The sequence below is a fragment of the Heterodontus francisci genome, chromosome 1 (assembly GCF_036365525.1).
Source record: "Heterodontus francisci isolate sHetFra1 chromosome 1, sHetFra1.hap1, whole genome shotgun sequence".
NCBI classification, from domain to species: Eukaryota; Metazoa; Chordata; class Chondrichthyes; order Heterodontiformes; family Heterodontidae; genus Heterodontus; species Heterodontus francisci.
The window spans coordinates 21,486,341-21,509,121 of NC_090371.1; the positions used below are offsets into that span (position 1 = coordinate 21,486,341).

At 45.5% G+C, this 22,781-nt stretch overlaps 1 protein-coding gene across 2 annotated transcripts in view; it reads right to left on the reverse strand.

Moving 5' to 3' along the window:
- The window catches only part of LOC137368229 (dedicator of cytokinesis protein 2-like), a 1,222,644-nt gene that overhangs the window by 783,825 nt on the left and 416,038 nt on the right, over positions 1-22,781 (reverse strand). For both annotated transcript variants that reach the window (XM_068028710.1, XM_068028709.1), the window contains exon 25: positions 6,437-6,543. In XM_068028710.1, the coding sequence (XP_067884811.1) occupies positions 6,437-6,543 (107 nt within the window). The remainder of the gene's footprint in view (positions 1-6,436; positions 6,544-22,781) is intronic.

Genomic DNA, 22,781 nt, shown 5'->3' on the forward strand with positions numbered 1-22,781 from the left:
ATAATCTTCCTTTCTGTTTTTACAACCAAAGTGGATAACCTCACATTTATCCACGTTATACTGCGTCTGCCATGCATTTGCCCACTCACCCAACTTGTCCAAATCACATTGGAGCCTCTTTGCATCCTCCTCACAGCTCACATTCCCCCCCAGCTTTGTGTCATTTGCAAACTTGGAAATGTTACAATTAGTTCCCTCACCCAAGTCATTGATAATATATTGTGAATAGCTGAGGCCCAAGCACTGATCTCTGCGGTACCCCACTAGTCACTGTCTGCCACCTGGAAAAAGACCTGTTTATTCCGAGGGATAACATAGGGAAAGAGGAAGTATTAATGGGATTAGCATCCTTGAAAGTTGATAAATCCCTAGGGCCAGATGAAATGTACCCTAAGCTGTTAAAAGAAGCAAGAGAGGAAATAGCAGGGGGTCTAATCATCATTTTCCAGTCCTCACTGGATACAGGTGTGCTGCTGGAGGATTGGAGAACTGCTAACATTGTAACTCTGTTTAAAAAGGGAGTGAAGGATAGACCGAATAATTACAGGCCAGTCAGTCTAACCTCAGTTGCGGGCAAATTATTGGAATGTATTCTGAGAGACAGGATAAAGTGTCATTTAGAAAGGCATAGGTTAATCAAGGATAGTCAGCATGGATTTGTTAAGGGAAGATCTTGTTTGACCAACTTAGCTGAATTTTTTGAAGAAGTAACAAGGAAGATAGATGAGGGTAATTCAGTTGATGTGGTCTACATGGATTTTAGCAAGGCTTTTGACAAGGTCCCACATGGAAGGCTGGTTTAAAAAATAAAATCCCATGGGATCCCAGGGAAATGCAGCAAGGTGGATACAAAATTGGCTCAGTGGCAGGAAACAAAATGTAATTGTTGACGGCTGTTTTAGCGACTGGAGGGCTATTTCCAGTGGTGTTCTGTAGGGCTCAGTACTTGGTGCCCTGCTTTTTGTGGTGTATATTAACGATTTGGACGTAAATGTAGTGGGTATGATCAAGAAGTTTCTAGACGACACAAAGATTGGCCATGTGGTAAATAGCGAGGATAGCTGTAGGTTGCAGGAAGATATTGATGGTCTGGTCAGATGGGTAGAAAAGTGGCAAATGGAATTCGACCTGGAGAAGTGTGAGGTGATGCATTTGGGGAGGTCAAACAAGGCAAAGGAATACACAATTAATGGGAAAATACTGAGAAGTGTAGAGGAAGAGACCGAGGAATGAATTCCACAGATCCCTGAAAGCAACAGGACAGGTCGATAAGGTGGTTAAGAAGGCATATGGAATCCTTTCCTTTATTAACCAAGGTATAGAATATAAGAGCAGGGAGGTTATGCTGGAACTGTATAACTCACTGGTTAGGCCACGACTTCAGTACTGTGTGCACTTCTGGTCACCTCATTACAGAAAGGATGTAATTGCACTAGAGAGGGTACAGAGGAGATTTACGAGGATGTTGCCGGGACTGGAAAAATGCAGCTATGATGAACGATTGGATAGGCTGGGGTTGTTCTCCTTGGAACAGAGAAGGCAGAGGGGAGATCTGTTTGAAATGTACGAAACTTTGAGGGGCTTAGATAGAGTGGAGGTGAAGGGTCTATTCACCTTAGCAGAGAGGTTAGTGCCGAGGGGGCATAGATTTAAAGTGATTGGTAGAAAAATTGGAGGGGTGATAAGGAAAAACGTTTTCACCCACAGGGTGGTGGGGGTCTGGAACTCACTGACTGAAAGGGTAGTTGAGGCAGAAGCCCTCAACTCATTCAAAAGGAGTCTGGATATGCACCTCAAGTACCGTAATCTGCAGGGCTACGGACCAAATGCTGGAAGGTGGGATTTGAATAGGTGGATCGTTTTTCGGCTGGCACAGACACGATGGGTCAAGTGGCCTCTTTCTGTGCCTTAAACTTTCTATGATTCTATCTCTGACAGTGCAATACTCCCCCGGTATTGCATTGGAATGACAGCCTAGATTTTGTGCTCAAGTCTCTGGAGTGGATTTTAAACCTACAACATTCCAACTCAGGTAAAAGAACCACAGCTGACACTGTAATCACCAGAATGATACAGTACTTCATTTATTTAGAGAGGGTAGAGAAGTTTGAAGATTGTTCTCCTTAGACAGAGAAGGTTAAGGAACAATTTAATAGAGGTGTTCAAAATGATATGGGGTTTTGTAAGAGTAGATCAGGAGAAACTGTATCTACTGATAGGAGGGTTCAGTAACCAGAGGACACAGATTTAAGATAAAATAAATTTTGTTCACTTCTGCCCTCACTGCTTCCCCTCCCTCCCAGAACTGTGACACAGTTCTCCTTGTCCTCAGTTTTTACCCCACCAGCCTACACGTCCAAAAGATCATCTGCTGCCATTTTTTTTTTATTCATTCATGGGATGTAGGCGTCACTGGTTAGGCCAGCATTTATTGCCCATCCCTAATTGCCCTTGAGAAGGTGGTGGTGGGCTGATTTCTTGAACCGCTGCAGTCCATTTGGGGTAGGTATACCCACAGTGCTATCAGGAAGGGAGTTCCAGGATTTTGACCCAGCGACAGTGAAGGAACGGCGGCGATATAGTTCCAAGTCAGGATGGTGTGTGACTTGGAGGGGAACTTGCAGGTGGTGGTGTTCCCATGTATTTGCTGACCTTGTCCTTCTAGTTGGTAGAGGTCACGGGTTTGGAAGGTGCTGTCTAAGGAGCCTTGGTACGTTGCTGCAGTGCATCTTGTAGATGGTACACACTGCTGCCACTGTGCGTCGGTGGTGGAGTGAGTGAATGTTTGTCAATCAAGCAAGATGCTCTGTCCTGGATGGTGTCGAGCTTCTTGAGTGTTGTTGGAGCTGCACCCATCCAGGCAAGTGGAGAGTATTCCATCACACTCCTGACTTGTGCCTTGTAGATGGTGGACAGGCTTTGGGGAGTCAGGAGGTCAGTTACTCGCCTCAGGATTCCTAGCCTCTGACCTGCTCTTGTAGCCACGGTATTTATATGGCTACTCCAGTTCAGTTTCTGGTCAATGGTAGCGCCTAGGATGTTGATAGTGGGGGATTCAGCGATGGTAATGCCATTGAATGTCAAGGGGAGATGGTTAGATTCTCTCTTGTTGGAGATGGTCATTGCCTGGCGCTTGTGTGACGCGAATGTTACTTGCTACTTATCAGCCCAAGCCTGGATATTGTCCAGGTCTTGCTCTATTTCTACACGGACTGCTTCAGTATCTGAGGAGTCACGAATGGTGCTGAACATTGTGCAATCATCAGCGAACATCCCCACTTCTGACCTTATGGTTGAAGGAAGGTCATTGATGAAGCAGCTGAAGATGGTTGGGCCTAGGACACTATCCTGAGGAACTCCTGCAGTGATGTCCTGAAGCTCAGATGATTGACCTCCAACAACCACAACCATCTTCCTTTGTGCTAGGTATGACTCCAGCCAGCGGAGGATTTTCCCCCTGATTCCCATTGACCTCAGTTTTGCTAGGGCTCCTTGATGCCATACTCAGTCAAATGCTGCCTTGATGTCAAGGGCAGTCACTCTCACGTCACCTCTTGAGCTCAGCTCTTTTGTCCATGTTTGAATCAAGGCTGTAATGAGGTCAGGAGCTGAGTGGCCCTGGCGGAACGCAAACTGAGCGTCACTGAGCATTTCTGCCACCTCCAGCATGATGCTACCACCAACACATGTTACCCTCCCCTCCCCTGTTAGCATTTCAAAGGAATCATTCCCTCCACGACACCCTGGTCCACTCCTCTATCAGCCCTAACACATCATCCCCTTCCTACGACACCTTCCCATGCAAACGCAGGAGGTGTAATACCTGCTCTTTTACCTCCTCTCTCCTCACCATCCACGGCCCCAAACATTCCTTCCAGGTGAAGCAGCAATTTACTTATACTTCTTTCAATTTAGTATACTATGTTCACTGCTCACAATGTGGTCGCCTCTACACTAGGGAGACCAAATGTGGATTGAGTGACCGCTTTGCAGAACACCTCCGTTCAGTCCGCAAGCATGACCCCTAGCTTCCAATTGCTTGCCATTTTAATTCACCACCCTGGTCTCATGCTTACATTTCTGTCCTTGGCATGCTGAAGTATTCCAGTGAACATCAGCACAAGCTCGAGGAACAAAACTCATCTTCTGATTAGGCATTCTACGGCATTCTGAACTCAACATTGTCTTCAACAATTTCAGAGCATGACTGGCTTTTACTTTATTTTTAACCATGTGCCTTTCTTCAACTTGGTTTTCATATTGGTGCTTTTGGACTGAGCAGTTATTATTCTGCCATTAACACTCTGTGAACTAATGATGCGTCCTTTACTGCAACTATTCGCATTCCCTTTGCCTTTGTTCCGTGATATCTGTCATTTAATCTCTCCTGCCCTCTGCCCTATCACTGACCTTCCTTTTTGTTCTTCTTCCCCCCTGCGCCTCCCCTTTCACTTGCTCAAAGCCTATTACATTTCTAACCTTTACCAGTTCTGATGAAAGGTCACAGACCTGAATAACTCTTTTTCTCTCTCACAGATGCTGCAAGACCTGCTGAGTATTTCGAGCACTTTCTGTTTTTATTACAGAATTAAGATAACTGGCTAGCAGAGGGGTGATGAGGAGACGTGCTTCTCATGCAGTCAGTTGCTATGATATGGACAGCATTGCTTGAAAGGGTGCTAGAAGCATCATTCAATGGTAATTTCATAAAGGAATTGGATATATACTTGAAAAAAAAAACTTGCATGACTATGGGGAAAGAGTAGGGGAGTGGGACAAATCAGTTAAGTCTTTCAAAGGGGTAGAATGTCATCTGTGGCTCAGTTGGTGACACTTTCACCTTTGAGATGCAAGATTCCAGGACTTGAGCGCAAAAGTCAAGGCTGATGCTGCAGTGCAGTACTGAGGGAGCACTGCATTGTCTGAGGTGTCGCCTTTTGGATGAGACGTTAAATCAAGGCCCCATCTGCTTGCTCAGGTGGATATAAAATATCCCACTGCATTATTTTGAAGAAGAGCAGGGAAGTTATCCCCTGTGTCCAATATTTATCCCTCAATCAACATCACAAAAACAGATTATCTGGTCATGTGGTGGCACAGTGGTTAGCACCGCAGCCTCACAGCTCCAGCAGCCCGGGTTTAGTTCTAGGTACTGCCTGTGTGGAGTTTACAAGTTCTCCCTGCGACTGCATGGGTTTCCGCCGGGTGCTCCAGTTTCCTCCCACAGCCAAAGACTTGCAGGTAGATAGGTAAATTGGCCATTGTAAATTGCCCCTAGTGTAGGTAGATGGTGGGGATGTGGTAGGGAATATGAGATTAATTTCTTTTCTTTTGGGCCTCCTTATCTCGAGAGACAATGGATACGCGCCTGGAGGTGGTCAGTGGTTTGTGAAGCAGCGCCTGGAGTGGCTATAAAGGCCAATTCTGGAGTGACAGGCTCTTCCACAGGTGCTGCAGAGAAATTTGTTTGTTGGGGCTGTTGCACAGTTGGCTCTCCCCTTGCGCCTCTGTCTTTTTTCCTGCCAACTACTAAGTCTCTTCGACTCGCCACAATTTAGCCCTGTCTTTATGGCTGCCCGCCAGCTCTGGCGAATGCTGGCAACTGACTCCCACGACTTGTGATCAATGTCACACGATTTCATGTCGCGTTTGCAGACGTCTTTATAACGGAGACATGGACGGCCGGTGGGTCTGATACCAGTGGCGAGCTCGCTGTACAATGTGTCTTTGGGGATCCTGCCATCTTCCATGCGGCTCACAAGCCATCTCAAGCGCCGCTGACTCAGTAGTGTGTATAAGCTGGGGATGTTGGCCGCTTCAAGGACTTCTGTGTTGGAGATATAGTCCTGCCACCTGATGCCAAGTATTCTCCGAAGGCAGCGAAGATGGAATGAATTGAGACGTCGCTCTTGGCTGGCATACGTTGTCCAGGCCTCGCTGCCGTAGAGCAAGGTACTGAGGACACAGGCCTGATACACTCGGACTTTTGTGTTCCGTGTCAGTGCGCCATTTTCCCACACTCTCTTGGCCAGTCTGAACATAGCAGTGGAAGCCTTACCCATGCGCTTAATATAGGATTAGTATAAATGGGTGGTTGATGGTCAGAAAAGATTCGGTGAGCCAAAGGGCCTGTTTCAGTGCTGTATCTCTCTATGATTATCACATTGCTGTTTGGGGGAGTTTGCTGTGTGTACACTGGCTGCTGCGTTTCCTACATTATAACAGTGACTACACTTCAAAAAGTACTTTATTGGCTGTAAAGCGCTTTGAGATGGCCAGTGGTCGTGAAAAGTGCAAAATAAATGCAAGACTTTCTTTTCCTTCTATGCTGTATGATTTTATGAATGCCCCTGGTCAAAAGAAAAATTGTTATTCCTTTTTTTTCACCACTCCAAGTCCCATTATTCTCCACACATAAGGAGTTCCCAGGGTTTACCTTCTCTTTGAAAGAGTTCAGTATTGACGATGGCTGTCATTGACTGTAATTTCTGTTTAACCAGTCGCTCCGGAGCAAGGTTCATGATGAAATCGTGCAACATGTGGCTACAAGCAAACAAAAAAAACAAAATCATGTTAGCAGAGAAGAAACTGAATATTCATGAGATGCATCAGCAGAATCTGAGCAAACATTAGGGATATCAGCATATTTTGAGAGTGTTAAATATTAATGAGCTCAGCATAATCTGACAGGTCATTAAATATTAATTAGGTGTTTCTGAAGATGTGGCAACGAAACAAAACAGAATCCAGATTATACCGCACTTGAAAGTTATTCTTCATTATTTGCTCACCAGATTTGTATGCATCGTGGACCATTTTCACACTTTTTTTGCCACATGAGATGAATGTTCATTACAATATCATGGTGACTGTTAAATTTGCAGTACTGACCATCTTGGGGCCCCTCTCCAGGTTATCAGTTTAATGTCACTTTTGACCCTTTATGTCCTGATGACTCATATCTGGACCCAGAAAAAAAAGATAATGCCTTTCACGACTTCAGGATTGTCCCAAAGTGCTTTACTGCCAATGAAGTACTTTTGAACTATACGGACTGTTGTAATACAGGAAACACAGCAGCCAAATGGCACACAGCAGGGTATTAATGACCAGATAATCTATTTTACTGTTGGGTAAATACTGGGTGGGACACTAGGGAGACCTCCCCTGTTCTCCTTCAAAAAACAACCGGGGGATCTTCTACATCCATCCGAGAGGACAAATGAGACCTCGATTTAACATCTCATCAAAAAGATGGTAACACTAATAGTGTGGCACTCCACGAACTGGCGTATCAGCCTAACAGTAATGCTTTGGGGTAGGACTTTGAACCCACAACATCTGACTAAGTGGCAAGCATACTACCCTCTAAGCCACAGCTGATACTGCTGATTGGAATATGTTGGGAGTGGAGTATTTTCCCACTTTTTGTGCAGTACACTTAACTCTGACGTCACATGCAAAATACTGGTTCAAACAGCATGAAAGTTTCTCTATGCAACACAACCCTTCAAACACAACAAGAGCATTGCCTTTTCCCTTACCAGACATCCTCCTGGGGAAAGCCTAGAAGCTAGACTTTAAAAAAAAATTCATTTGAGGGATTTGAGCATTCTCAGCAAGGTCACCATTATTCACGCACAGAAAATGGTGATAATGTTACTGGATTAATAATCCAAAGGCCCTGCTGAATGCTCTGGAGATATGAGTTCAAGGTTCACTGGAGCAGCTGGTGGAAGTTTCTTTTTCAATTGTTTTAAATGGTTACAGCACAGAAGGTGGTCATTCGGCCCATTGTGTCAGTACCAGCCCTTTGAAAGAAAACCTCAGCTATCCCCACTCCCCTGCCTTTTCCCCGTAGCCTTGCAAATCTTTCCTCGTCAGATAATTATACAATTCCCTTTTGAAAGTCACGATTGAATCTGCCTCCACAACACTCTCAGGCAGTGTATTCCAGATCCTAACGACCCATTGCGTGAAAACCTTTTGTTCCCATGTCTCGGTTGCTTCTTTTGCCATTCACCTTAAATTGGTGTTGTTACGACCAGGTGAGAAAGGGGTCTAGGGTTCCCTCTCAGCCTCCACCTGGTCTTACCATAACAGAGTTTAATTTTAAACACATGTTTTTTTTTAGCTCCCCCTTAGTGAATCCTTGTTCACTAACTTCCAAATATGAGGCAAAGAAAGTAGCCAAACAGGTTTTCTCATGTTTAAAGAATAAAGGTTGAACTTTATTAAACTTAAACTCTAATTCAGTTAATGCCTACGGATACGCGACTTGCCCACGCTAGCATGCATACGCAATACACACATGTAGATAGAGACAGAAAAGAGAAGAAGAAATAAAGTGGAAAAGTTTGAGGCAATATCTGAAGATGGTTTTGGTTACTGTTCTTCGAGCTTGCTGTTAAGTGCTTGATTGTAGGGAGGTCGTGCTTTTCGTTGGGGCCCAGTATTCTTCTTAAACCTTGTTCGATGTAGCAGACTTTTCTCTCTTGAAGTTCATGTGTCCTCAGTGGGTCCAGAGGCTTGTGAGAAAGAGATGGGAGCAGACAGGAGATGTCTTCTCACACTAGGAGCAAACAGTCTTTCTGAGTTCAAAAACTCTGTGGCTAGTTCAAAAAACCCTGGACCAGCCAGTTAGTCATGTGACCAGTTGGTTTAACCAGTCCTGGCTTTTGTGGATTGTATCACCTTAGCAGTCTCTGGAATGCTCTTCCTTGCACCTTCAATTTCTGGTGATCAAAATCCATTTGGGTTGAATTTGTCAGGGAACAGTTCTTCTGTCTCCACAAGCACTGTCTGTTAGCATGCAAATGCTTTTCAGCTAAGCATCTGGCAGCCCTTGTAACAGGCCTTCTCTTCATTTTATTTTTTTTAGAGATACAGCGCTGAAACAGGCCCTTTGGCCCACCGAATCTGTGCTGACCATCAGCCACTCATCTATACTAATCCGACATTAATTCCATATTCCTACCACATCCCCTCAATTCCCCTACCACCGACCTACCTACACTAGGGGCAATTTACAATGGCCAATTTACCTATCAACCTGCAAGCCTTTGGCTGTGGGAGGAAACCGGAGCACCCGGCGGAAACCCACGTGGTCACAGGGAGAACTTACAAACTCCGCAAGGCAGTACCCAGAATCGAACCCGGGTCGCTGGAGCTGTGAGGCTGCGGCGCTAACCACTGTGCCACTGTGCCGCTGCTCAGCAAGTTTAAAATCAGTGTTTCATATGACAAAATGAATATACCTTATTCTTGGCAGCTGGGGGCCTGCATGACAGTGTCCTGGTTCTCGACTCTTTTGCCAATGGGAAGTATCTATCCCCATCTATTATGTCCAGGCCCCTCATGATTTTGAACAGCTCTGTCAAATCTTGTCTCAACTTTATCTTATCTAAGGAGAACAGCCTCAGCTTCTCCAATCTATCCATGTAACTGAAGTCTCACATACGTGGAATCATTCTCATGAATCATTTCTGCACCTTTTCCAGCGCCTTCACATCCTTCCTAAAGTGTGGTGCCCAGAATTGAACACAATGCTTCAGTTGAGTCTGAACCAGTGTTTTACAAAGGTTCCATATAGCTTCCTTGTTTTTATACTCTATGCCTCTATTTATAAAGCCCAGGATCCCATATGCCTTATTAACTGCCTTGCCATCTTCAACGTTTTTTGCTCATGAACCCCCCCCAGACTCACTACTCCTGCACCTGCTTTGGAATTCCTTTCCTTTTGGGCCTCCTTATCTCGAGAGACAATGGATACGCGCCTGGAGGTGGTCAGTGGTTTGTGAAGCAGCGCCTGGAGTGGCTATAAAGGCCAATTCTGGAGTGACAGGCTCTTCCACAGGTGCTGCAGAGAAATTTGTTTGTTGGGGCTGTTGCACAGTAGGCTCTCCCCTTGCGCCTCTGTCTTTTTTCCTGCCAACTACTAAGTCTCTTCGACTCGCCACAATTTAGCCCTGTCTTTATGGCTGCCCGCCAGCTCTGGCGAATGCTGGCAACTGACTCCCACGACTTGTGATCAATGTCACACGATTTCATGTCGCGTTTGCAGACGTCTTTATAACGGAGACATGGACGGCCGGTGGGTCTGATACCAGTGGCGAGCTCGCTGTACAATGTGTCTTTGGGGATCCTGCCATCTTCCATGCGGCTCACATGGCCAAGCCATCTCAAGCGCCGCTGACTCAGTAGTGTGTATAAGCTGGGGGTGTTGGCCGCTTCAAGGACTTCTGTGTTGGAGATATAGTCCTGCCACCTGATGCCAAGTATTCTCCGAAGGCAGCGAAGATGGAATGAATTGAGACGTCGCTCTTGGCTGGCATACGTTGTCCAGGCCTCGCTGCCGTAGAGCAAGGTACTGAGGACACAGGCCTGATACACTCGGACTTTTGTGTTCCGTGTCAGTGCGCCATTTTCCCACACTCTCTTGGCCAGTCTGGACATAGCAGTGGAAGCCTTACCCATGCGCTTGTTGATTTCTGCATCTAGAGACAGGTTACTGGTGATAGTTGAGCCTAGGTAGGTGAACTCTTGAACCACTTCCAGAGCGTGGTCGCCAATATTGATGGATGGAGCATTTCTGACATCCTGCCCCATGATGTTCGTTTTCTTGAGGCTGATGGTTAGGCCAAATTCATTGCAGGCAGACGCAAACCTGTCGATGAGACTCTGCAGGCATTCTTCAGTGTGAGATGTTAAAGCAGCATCGTCAGCAAAGAGGAGTTCTCTGATGAGGACTTTCCGTACTTTGGACTTCGCTCTTAGACGGGCAAGGTTGAACAACCTGCCCCCTGATCTTGTGTGGAGGAAAATTCCTTCTTCAGAGGATTTGAACGCATGTGAAAGCAGCAGGGAGAAGAAAATCCCAAAAAGTGTGGGTGCGAGAACACAGCCCTGTTTCACACCACTCAGGATAGGAAAGGGCTCTGATGAGGAGCCACCATGTTGAATTGTGCCTTTCATATTGTCATGGAATGAGGTGATGATACTTAGTAGCTTTGGTGGACATCCGATCTTTTCTAGTAGTCTGAAGAGACCACGTCTGCTGACGAGGTCAAAGGCTTTGGTGAGATCAATGAAAGCAATGTAGAGGGGCATCTGTTGTTCACGGCATTTCTCCTGTATCTGACGAAGGGAGAACAGCATGTCAATAGTCGATCTCTCTGCACGAAAGCCACACTGTGCCTCAGGGTAGACGCGCTCGGCCAGCTTCTGGAGCCTGTTCAGAGCGACTCGAGCAAAGACTTTCCCCACTATGCTGAGCAGGGAGATTCCACGGTAGTTGTTGCAGTCACCGCGGTCACCTTTGTTTTTATAGAGGGTGATGATGTTGGCATCGCGCATGTCCTGGGGTACTGCTCCCTCGTCCCAGCACAGGCATAGCAGTTCATGTAGTGCTGAGAGTATGGCAGGCTTGGCACTCTTGATTATTTCAGGGGTAATGCTGTCCTTCCCAGGGGCTTTTCCGCTGGCTAGGGAATCAATGGCATCACTGAGTTCCGATTTGGTTGGCTGTATGTTCAGCTCATCCATGACTGGTAGAGGCTGGGCTGCATTGAGGGCAGTCTCAGTGACAGCATTCTCCCTGGAGTACAGTTCTAGGTAGTGCTCAACCCAGCGGTCCATCTGTTTGCGTTGGTCAGTGATTATGTCCCCCGATTTAGATTTGAGGGGGGTGATCTTCTTGATGGTTGGCCCAAGAGCTCTCTTCATGCCATCATACATTCCTCTGATGTTTCCGGTGTCTGAGGCCAGCTGAATATGACTGCATAGGTGTTGCCAGTAGTCGTTTGCGCAACGCCTAGCCGTTCTTTGTGCAGTACTTCTGGCTGCTTTAATAAAATCCTTTATTTTATAATATTTTTATAATCCTTTCCCCATTCTTCGTACCAAAATGTATCACTTCACGTTTCTCTGCTTTTTGCGAGGAGCAGCTTTGACAGAATGAGGTGCGGAGCGAACTTACAGCTGAGCGGTCAATTTCACTTTGACAGAACGAGGTGCGGAGCGAACTTACAGCTGAGCGGTCAATTTCAGTAAGTTACAAGTTAATCCCCTTTTGTTTCGGAGGACCAGGGGACTGCTGGGTAAGGGAAAACTATTTATTTGGGCAGTTTTAAAATCTTTTTCTTTTTGCGAGGAGCAGCTTTGACAGAACGAGGTGCGGAGCGAACTTACAGCTGAGCGGTCAATTTCAGTAAGTTACAAGTTAATCCCCTTTTGTTTTGGAGGACCAGGGGACTGCTGGGTAAGGGAAAACTATTTATTTGGGCAGTTTTAAAATCTTTTTCTTTTTGCGAGGTGCAGCTTTGACAGAACGAGGTGCGGAGCGAACTTACAACTGAGCGGTCAATTTCAGTAAGTTACAAGTTAATTCCCTTTTGTTTCGGAGGACCAGGGGACTGCTGGGTAAGGGAAAACTATTTATTTGGGCAGTTTTAAAATCTTTTTCTTTTTGCGAGGAGCAGCTTTGACAGAACGAGGTGCGGAGCGAACTTACAGCTGAGCGGTCAATTTCAGTAAGTTACAAGTTAATCCCCTTTTGTTTCGGAGGACCAGGGGACTGCTGGAGCTGGATGAACTTCGGATCATTCGGGAGGCGGAGGGGATTATTGACAGGAGTTATAGGGAGGCAGTCACACCTCAGGTAAAAGAAGTAGGTAGATGGGTTACCGTCAGGGGAAGGAAAGGGAACCAGCAGGCAGTGCAGGGATCCCCTGTGGCCGTTTCCCTCAACAACAGGTATACCGTTTTGGATACTGTTGAGGGGGACGACTTACCAGGGGTAAGCAATGGGGTGCAGGTCTCTGGCACAGAGTCTGTCCCTGTTGCTCAGAAGGGAAAGGGGAAGAGGAGCAGAGCATTAGTCATTGGGGACTCCATAGTTAGGGGAACAGATAGGAGGTTCTGTGGGAACGAGAGAGACTCACGGTTGGTGTGTTGCCTCCCAGGTGCCAGGGTACGTGATGTCTCTGATCGTGTTTTTGGGATCCTTAAGGGGGAGGGGGAGCACCCCCAAGTCGTGGTCCACATAGGCACCAACGACATAGGTAGGAAGAGAGATGGGGATTTAAGGCAGAAATTCAGGGAGCTAGGGTGGAAGCTTAGAGCGAGAACAACCAGAGTTGTTATCTCTGGGTTGTTGCCCGTGCCACGTGCTAGCGAAGAGAGGAATAGGGAGAGAGAGGAGTTGAACACGTGGCTGCAGGGATGGTGTAGGAGGGAGGGTTTTGGTTTCCTGGATAATTGGGGCTCTTTCTGGGGTAGGTGTTACCTCGACAAACAGGATGGTCTTCACCTGAACCAGAGGGGTACCAATATCCTGGGGGGGAGATTTGTTAGTGCTCTTCGGGGGGGTTTAAACTAAATCAGCAGGGGAATGGGAACCTAAATTGTAGTTCCAGTGTACAGGCTGTTGAGAGTAGTGAGGTAGGGGATAAGGTTACAGGGACGCAAGAGGGCACTGGCAAGCAAGAACTTGGTTTAAAGTGTGTCTACTTCAACGCCAGGAGCATCCGGAATAAGGTGGGTGAGCTTGCAGCATGGGTTGGTACCTGGGATCCTGATGTTGTGGCCATTTCAGAGACATGGGTAGAGCAGGGGCAGGAATGGATGTTGCAGGTTCCGGGATTTAGATGTTTCAGTAAGAACAGAGAAGACGGTAAAAGAGGGGGGGGGGGGTGGCATTGTTAATCAAGGAGGGTATTACGGCGGCAGAAAGGACGTTTGAGAACTCGTCTACTGAGGTAGTATGGGCCGAGGTTAGAAACAGGAGAGGAGAGGTCACCCTGTTGGGAGTTTTCGAAAGACCTCCGAATAGTTCCAGAGATGTAGAGGAAAGGATAGCGAAGATGATTCTCGACAGGAGCGAGAGTAACAGGGTAGTGGTTATGGGGGACTTTAACTTTCCAAATATTGACTGGAAATACTATAGTTCGAGTACTTTAGATGGGTCTGTTTTTGTCCAGTGTGTGCAGGAGGGTTTTCTGACACAGTATGTGGACAGGCCAACCAGGGGCGATGCCACATTGGATTTGGTACTGGGTAATGAACCCGGCCAGGTGTTCGATTTAGATGTAGGTGAACACTTTGGCGATAGTGATCACAATTCGGTTAGGTTTACCTTAGCGATGGGCAGGGACAGGTAGATACCTCAGGGCAAGAATTATAGCTGGGGGAAAGGAAATTATGACGCGATTAGGCAAGATTTAGGATGTGTAGGATGGGGAAGGAAACTGCAGGGGATGGGCACAAACGAAATGTGGAGCTTATTCAAGGAGCAGCTAATGCATGTCCTTGATAAGTATGTACCTGTCAGGCAGGGAGGAAGTTGTCGAGCGAGGGAGCCGTGGTTTACTCAAGAAGTTGAAGCGCTTGTCAAGAGGAAGAAGGCGGCTTATGTTAGGATGAGACGTGAAGGCTCAGTTAGGGCGCTTGAGAATTACAAGCTAGCCAGGAAGGATCTAAAGGGAGGGCTAAGAAGAGCAAGGAGAGGACACGAGAAGTCATTGGCGGATAGGATCAAAGAAAACCCTAAGGCTTTCTATAGGTATATCAGGAATAAAAGAATGATAAGAGTTAGAACAGGGCCAATCAAGGATAGTAGTGGGAAGTTGTGTGCGGAATCAGAGGAGATGGGGAAGCGTTAAATGAATATTTTTCGTCAGTATTTACAGTAGAGAAAGAAAATGTTGTCGAGGAGATTACTGAGATACAGCCTACTAGGCTAGATGGGATTGCGATTCACAAGGAGGAGGTGTTAGCAATTTTGGAAAGAGTGAAAATAGATAAGTCCCCTGGGCCAGATGGGATTTATCCTAGGATTCTCTGGGAAGCCAGGGAGGAGATTGCAGAGCCGTTGTTGTTGATCTTTATGTCGTCATTGTCGACAGGAGTAGTGCCGGAGGACTGGAGGATAGCAAATGTTGTCCCCTTGTTCAAGAAGGGGAGTAGAGACAGCCCTGCTAATTATAGACCTGTGAGCCTTACTTCGGTTGTGGGTAAAATGTTGGAAAGGGTTATAAGAGATAGGATTTATAATCATCTTGAAAAGAATAAGTTCATTTGCGATAGTCAGCACGGTTTTGTGAAAGGTAGGTCGTGCCTCACAAACCTTATTGAGTTTTTCGAGAAGGTGACCAAACAGGTGGATGAGGGTAAAGCCGTGGATATGGTGTATATGGATTTCAGTAAGGCGTTTGATAAGGTTCCCCACGGTAGGCTATTGCAGAAAATACGGAAGTATGGGGTTGAAGGTGATTTAGAGCTTTGGATCAGAAATTGGCGAGCTGAAAGAAGACAGAGGGTGGTGGTTGATGGCAAATGTTCATCCTGGAGTTTAGTTACTAGTGGTGTACCGCAAGGTTCTGTTTTGGGGCCACTGCTGTTTGTCATTTTTATAAATGACCTGGATGAGGGTGTAGAAGGGTGGGTTAGTAAATTTGCGGATGACACGAAGGTCGGTGGAGTTGTGGATAGTGTCGAAGGGTGTTGTAGGGTACAGAGGGACATAGATAGGCTGCAGAGCAGGGCTGAGAGATGGCAAATGGAGTTTAATGCGGAGAAGTGTGAGGTGATTCACTTTGGAAGGAGTAACAGCAATGCAGAGTACTGGGCTAATGGGAAGATTCTTGGTAGTGTAGATGAGCAGAGAGATCTTGGTGTCCAGGTACATAAATCCCTGAAAGTTGCTACCCAGGTTAATAGGGCTGTTAAGAAGGCATATGGTGTGTTAGCTTTTATTAGTAGGGGGATCGAGTTTCGGAGCCACGAGGTCATGATGCAGCTGTACAAAACTCTGGTGAGGCCGCACCTTGAGTATTGCGTGCAGTTCTGCTCACCGCATTATAGGAAGGATGTGGAAGCTTTGGAAAGGGTGCAGAGGAGATTTACTAGGATGTTGCCTGGTATGGAAGGAAGGTCTTACGAGGAAAGGCTGAGGGACTTGGGGTTGTTTTCGTTAGAGAGAAGGAGGAGGAGAGGTGACTTAATAGAGACATACAAGATAATCAGAGGGTTAGATAGGGCGGATAGTGAGAGTCTTTTTCCTCGGATGATGATGGCAAACACGAGGGGACATAGCTTTAAGTTGAGGGGTGAAAGATATAGGACAGATGTCAGAGGTAGTTTCTTTACGCAGAGAGTAGTAGCAGCGTGGAACGCCCTGCCTGCAACAGTAGTAGACTCGCCAACTTTAAGGGCATTTAAGTGGTCATTGGATAGACATATGGATGAAAATGGAATAGTGTAGGTCAGATGGTCGGCGCAACATCGAGGGCCGAAGGGCCTGTACTGCGCTGTAATGTTCTAATGTTCTAATGTTCTAAATTTCATCTGCCACGTGCCCACCCATTCCACCAGCCTGTCTATGTCCTCTTGAAGTCGATCATGATCCTCCTCACAGTTCACAATACGTACATGTTTTGTGCCATTCACGAATTTTGAAATTGTGCCCTGCACACTCAAGTCTAGGCCATTGATATAGATCAGAAAAAGCAGTGGTCCTAATACCTGGGGAACCCAACTATATACAGTCCTCAGATCTGAAAAACAACTGTTCGCCACTACTCTCTGTTTCTTGTCACTCAGCCAACTTCATATCCACACTGCTCCTGTCCCTTTTATTCCAAGAGTTTCAACTTCGCTGATAAACCTGCTATGCGGCACTTTCTCAAAGGCCTTTTGGAAGTTCATGTAGACAAAATCAACTGCATTACCCTCATCAATCCTCACTGTTACCTCATTAAAACCTTGGGACTTGTGTCAAAATTCGGAGAGCTGTCCCACAGACTAGTCAAGCAATAGTCTGACATAGTCATACTCACTGAATTATACCTTATAGCCAATGTCCCAGACTCCTTGATCACAATCCCTAGGTATGTCTTGTCCCACCGGCAGGACAGACGCATCAGAGGTGACAGAACAGTGGCATGTAATCAGGAGGGAGTGACCCTGGGAGTCCTTAACATTGACTCCGGCCACCATGAAGTCTCATGGCATCAGCCTAGAAGAGGAGTTTATAGAATATTTTCTGAATAGATTCTTAGAACAGCACATTCTGGAGCCAACCAGAGAGTAGGCTATAATAGACTTGTTATTGTGCAACAAGATAGGATTAATTAATGACCTCATAGCGAAGGCACCCATAGGCAGCAGTGATCATAAAATGATTGAATTGTACATTCAGTTTGAGGGAGAGAAGAGTGGGTCCAAGACTAATATTTGAAACTTAAATAAGGGCAATTATAAGAGCATGAAAGCAGAGCTAGCTAAAGTGAACTGGCAAAGTGTGTTAAGGGGTAAGTCAATAGAGATGCAATTGCAGACACTTAAGGGGAATATATCAGAATAGATACATTCCAATGAGAAAGAAAAAATCCAAGGGGAGAACCCACTATCCATGATTAACTAGAAAAGTTGGCCATGTGAGCCACATGGAAGATGGCAGGATCCCCAAAGCCACATTGTACAGCGAGCTCGCCACTGGTATCAGACCCACCGGCCGTCCATGTCTCCGCTTTAAAGACGTCTGCAAACTTGACATGAAATCCTGTGACATTGATCACAAGTCGTGGGAGTCAGTTGCCAGCGTTCGCCAGAGCTGGCGGGCAGCCATAAAGGTGGGGCTAAAGTGTGGCGAGTCGAAGAGACTTAGTAGTTGGCAGGAAAAAAGATAGAGGCGCAAGGGGAGAGCCAACTGTGTAACAGCCCCGACAAACAAATTTTTCTGGAGCACCTGTGGAAGAGCCTGTCACTCTAGAATTGGCATTTATAGCCACTCCAGGCGCTGCTCCACACACCACTGACCACCTCCAGGCGCTTACCCAGTGTCTCTCGAGATAAGGAGGCCAAAGAGAAAGAGAAGTATCAAAATTAAAGAAAAAGCATAGAATTGCACAAAGATGGGGGACAGGTCAGAAGATTGGACAGAATATAAAAAACTGCAAAGAATGACTAGAAGATTAAAAAGGAGGGAAAAATTTAAGAGTCCGAGAAAACGTTAACTAGAAATATAGAAGCAGATCGTAAGAGTTCCGATAGATATTGAAAACAGAGTTAACAAAGTGAGCGTTGGTCCTATAGAAAGTGAGTCTTGGAAATTAATAATGGAAAATAAGGAGATGGCAGTTGAATCAAACAAGTATTTTGCATTGGTCTTCACTAGAGAGGATACAAGTAACATCCCAGTATTAGCTGTAAATCAAGAAATGGAAGGGAGGAGGAACTCAGGAAAATTACAATCATCAGGGAAGTGGTACTGAACAAATTTTTGGAGCTACGGGCTGACAAGTCCCCAGGTCCTAATGGACTTCATCCTAGGGTATTAAAAAAAGTGGCTAGTGAGATAGTTGATGCATTGGTTTTAATTTTCCAAAATTCCCCAGATTCGGGGAAGGTTCCATGAGATTGGTAATCCCTTTATTATAAAAGGGAGTGAGACACAAAACAGAAAACTACAGGCCAGTTAGTTTAACATCTGTCATAGGGAAAATGTTAGAACTTGCTATTAAAGTCGTTATAGCAGGGCACTTAGAAAAAATCAAGGTAATCAGGCAAAGTCAACACAGTTTTGTGAAAGGGAAATTATGTTTAACCAATTTATTGGAGTTCTTTGAAGAAGTAATATGTGCTGTGGATAAAGGGGAACCGGTGGATGTACTGTACTTAGATTTCCAGAAGGCATTTGATAAAATGCCATATCAAAGGTTATTGCAGAAAATAAAAGCTCATGGTGCAGGGGATAATATATTGGCATGGATACAAGATTGGCTAGCGAACAGGAAACAGAGAGTAGGCATACATGGGTCATTTTCTGGTTGGCAAGATGTCATGAGTGGTGTGCCACAAGGATCTGTACTGGGGCCTCAACTTTTTACAATTTATATAAATGACTTGGAACAAGGACCGAAGGTATGGTTGCTACATTTGTTGATGACACACAGATAGGTAGGAAAATAAGTTGTGAAGAGGACATAAGGAGGCTACAAAGGATATAGATAGGTTAAGTAAGTGGGCAAAGTTCTGGAAAATGGAGTTTAATGTGGGAAAATGTGAATTTGTCCATTTTGGCAGGAAAAATAACAAAGAAACATACTATCTAAATGGTGAGAGATTGCAGAGTCTTGAGATGCAGAGGGATCTGGGTGTCCTAGTGTATGAATCACAAAAAGTTAGTATGCAGGTACAGCATGAAAAATTAATAGGATGTTATTGTTTATTGTGAGGGGAATTGAATACAAAAGTAGGGAGGTTATGCTTCAGTTATACATGGCATTGGTGAGACCACATCTGGAGTACTGTGTACAGTATTGGTCTCCTTATTTAAGGAAGGATGTAAATGTGTTTGAAGCAGTACAGAGAAGGTTTAATAGACTAATACCTGGAATGGGCAGGCTATCTTATGAGGAAAGGTTGGACAGGCTAGGTTTGTATCCGCTGGAGTTTAGAAGAGTAAGAGGCAACTTGATTGAAACATGTAAGATCCTGAGGAGTCTTGACGGGGTGGATGTGGAAAGGATGTTTCCCCTTGTGGGAGAATCTAGAACTAGGGGTCACTGTTTAAAAATAAGGGGTCGCCCAGTTAAGACAGAGATGAGGAGAATTTTTTTCTCTCAGAGGGTCGTGAGTCTTTGGAACTCTCTTCCTCAAAAGGCAGAGTCTTGAATATTTTTAAGGCAGAGGTAGATGGATTCATAATAAGCAAGGGGGTGAAAGGTTATCGGGGGTAGGTGGGAATGTGGAGTTGAGGTTACAATCAGATCATCCAATATCTTGTTGAATAACAGAGCAGTCTCAAGGGGCCAATTGGCCTACTCCTGCTCCTAATTCGTATGTTCATTTGTATGTAGCTCAAACATGGGCGAGGAAACCTCCTGCTGATTACCACCAGCCACTGGCATCCACACGACAGTATGGAAAATTGCCTAGGTATGGCCTGTCACAAAAAGCAGGATTAATCCAATCCGGCCAATTATCACCCCAACAATCTACTCTCAATTATCAAAAAAGTGATGGAAGGTGTCATTGACAGTGCTATCAAGCAACACTTACTCAGAAATAGCCTGCTTATCAATGTTCAGTTGTGTTCTGCCAAGAGCATTCAACTTCAGGCCTCATTACAGCCTTGGTCCAAACATGGACAAGTGCTGAATTCCAGAGGTGTCATAGAGTCATACAGCACAGAAACAGGCCCTTCGGACCATCGTGTCTATGCTGGCCATCAAGCACCTACCTATTCTAATCCCATTTTCCAGCACTTGGCCTGTAGCCTTATATGAGATGACGTTTCAAGTGTTCATCTAAATACTTCTTAAATGCTGTGAGGGTTCCTGTCTCTACCACCTCTTCAGGCAGGTCAGGTGAGATGATAGTGTGACCCTTACATAAAGTGTAACAATTAAATCTACAAGAGCTCACCCTGAAGAGTTATTAAAAAAATTTAAAAAGTGAACAATGTGCTCCAAAATGGCCACTAGAGTTTAAAAGACCTGGCTTTCTATATTCAAACTCTCTACTGGCTGGTACAAGAATACCTTCAAAGCCATTCTAATCCATCCTGAAACATTCCTGAATTGAATGGGTTCTTCTGAAACAAAGAAGGTATGAAGTAGCCACATCCTGGACCTTTTTCAGTATCTACAGGGAAGAAAATCCCTGTCTCGCAGCAGAGATGTAACAAACTTTTTCCTTGAAAAAGCAGCCCTAAAATGAGAGAGTTGCAGAAAGAAGCATGACCAAGCAGCATGCCAGGGGAGGGCTGAGAGAAAATCCAGAAAGCCATAAGGAGGCACCCTTCTGAAAATTCTACCTTTTTAATTTATGCAGCAGTGAAACTGGAAGTGATCCTCCGTCTTCAAACTGAACTTTCAACCAAGAGAGAAATCTCAGGTCTACAACAAATGAGAACTTGACTTCTGAGAGAACTTAATAGGTTTACTATGAACCCCGACACCCCATCTCACCTGAAAGCCACTTACCCCTTTTCTGAGAATGCGTGAGTGGATGCGCTTGTGACAATTTCGGGATAAGGCATATTGCTCAATAAATAATTAATCTTCTGTTTTATACCTACAGGAAACCTGTCACTGTCTGTTTATTGAAAAATAACACACAAAGGGGCTAAAATCCTAATAACAAAATTGGGCGGCACAGTGGCGCAGTGGTTCAATTCCGGGTACTGCCTGTGTGGAGTTTGCAAGTTCTCCCTGTGTCTGCGTGGGTTTTCGCCGGGTGCTCCGGTTTCCTCCCACAGCCAAAAGACTTGCAGGTTGATAGGTAAATTGGCCATTATAAATTGCCCCTAGTATAGGTAGGTGGGAGGGGAATATAGGGACAGGTGAGGATGTGGTAGGAATATGGGATTAGTGTAGGATTAGTATAAATGGGTGGTTAATGGTCGGCACAGACTCGGTGGGCCGAAGGGCCTGTTTCAGTGCTGTATCTCTAAATAAATAAAATTAAAAAAAAACACTTGCTGTGGTCAGGTGGGAGTTGAACAGGAGGAACCACCCAAATCTCTCACCACATGGCTCTAACAATAGATTGCCCTTGACATCAAGGCAGCATTTGACCAAGTATGGCATCAAGGAGCCCTAGCAAAGCTAACGTCAATGGGAATCGGGGAAAACTCTCCAGTTGGAGTCATACCGAGCACAAGGGAAGATGGTTGTTGTAGGCCAAACATCTCGCTCCACAACATCACTGTAGGAGTTAATTGCGGTAGTGTTCCAGGCCCAACCATCTTCAGCTGCTTCATCAATGACTTCCTTCCATCATAAGGTCAGAAGTGGGGATATTCAGTGTTGAATGCACAGTGTTCAGTACCATTCATAACTCCTCAGACACTGCAGCAGTCTGTGTCTGCATGCAGCATGACCTAGACAACTTTCTGGCTTGGGCTGATAAGTGACAAGTAACATTCGCGCCTCACAAGTGCCAAGAAATGACCAATGTCACATAAGAGAGAATCTAACTATTTCCCCTCAACATTCAATGGCATTATCATTGATGAATCCCCCACCATCAACATCCTAAGTTTGCACTGGCCAGAAACATAACTGGATATAAATACTGTGGCTACAAGAGCAGCTCAGAGATATTCTGAGAAGAGTAACTCACCTCCTGACTCCCTAAAGCCTGTCCTGATCGGCATAACATGCAGCATCTTATCATTCACCCCTCCACCACTGACGCACAGTGGCAGCAGTGTATAACATCTACAAGATGCACTGAAGCAACTTGCTAAGCCTCCTTGAACACCACCTTTCAAACCTGCGACCTCTACCACCTGGAAGAACAAGGACAGCAGACGCATGGGAACACCATCACCTGCAGGATCCCCTCCAAGCCGCACACCATCCTGACTTGGAACTATATCGCCGTTCCTTCACTGTCACTGGGTCAAAATCCTGGAACCCCCTTCCTAACAGTACTGTGGGTATACCTACCCTACATGCAGTGCAGTGGTTCAAGAAGGCGGGCTCACCACCATCTTCTCAAGGGCAATTAGGCATGAGCAACCAATGCTGGCCTAGCCATGCCTATATCCCATGAATGAGTCAAAAAAAATTCCATCCTTACTTTCCCTGAGAAGATGGTGGTGGGTTTAGAATCCAGTGGGGAATGATGTAATGAAACATCTATCTCTCTCTCTTGCCAGGCTCTAAGGGTGCAATATGAAATGAGTTCAGATAGTCTCAAACCAGTTCCTTATTGGTCTGAGCCTATAGGATGTAACAGCCTCTAATTTGGCACGGTTGCTCATCTCTCAC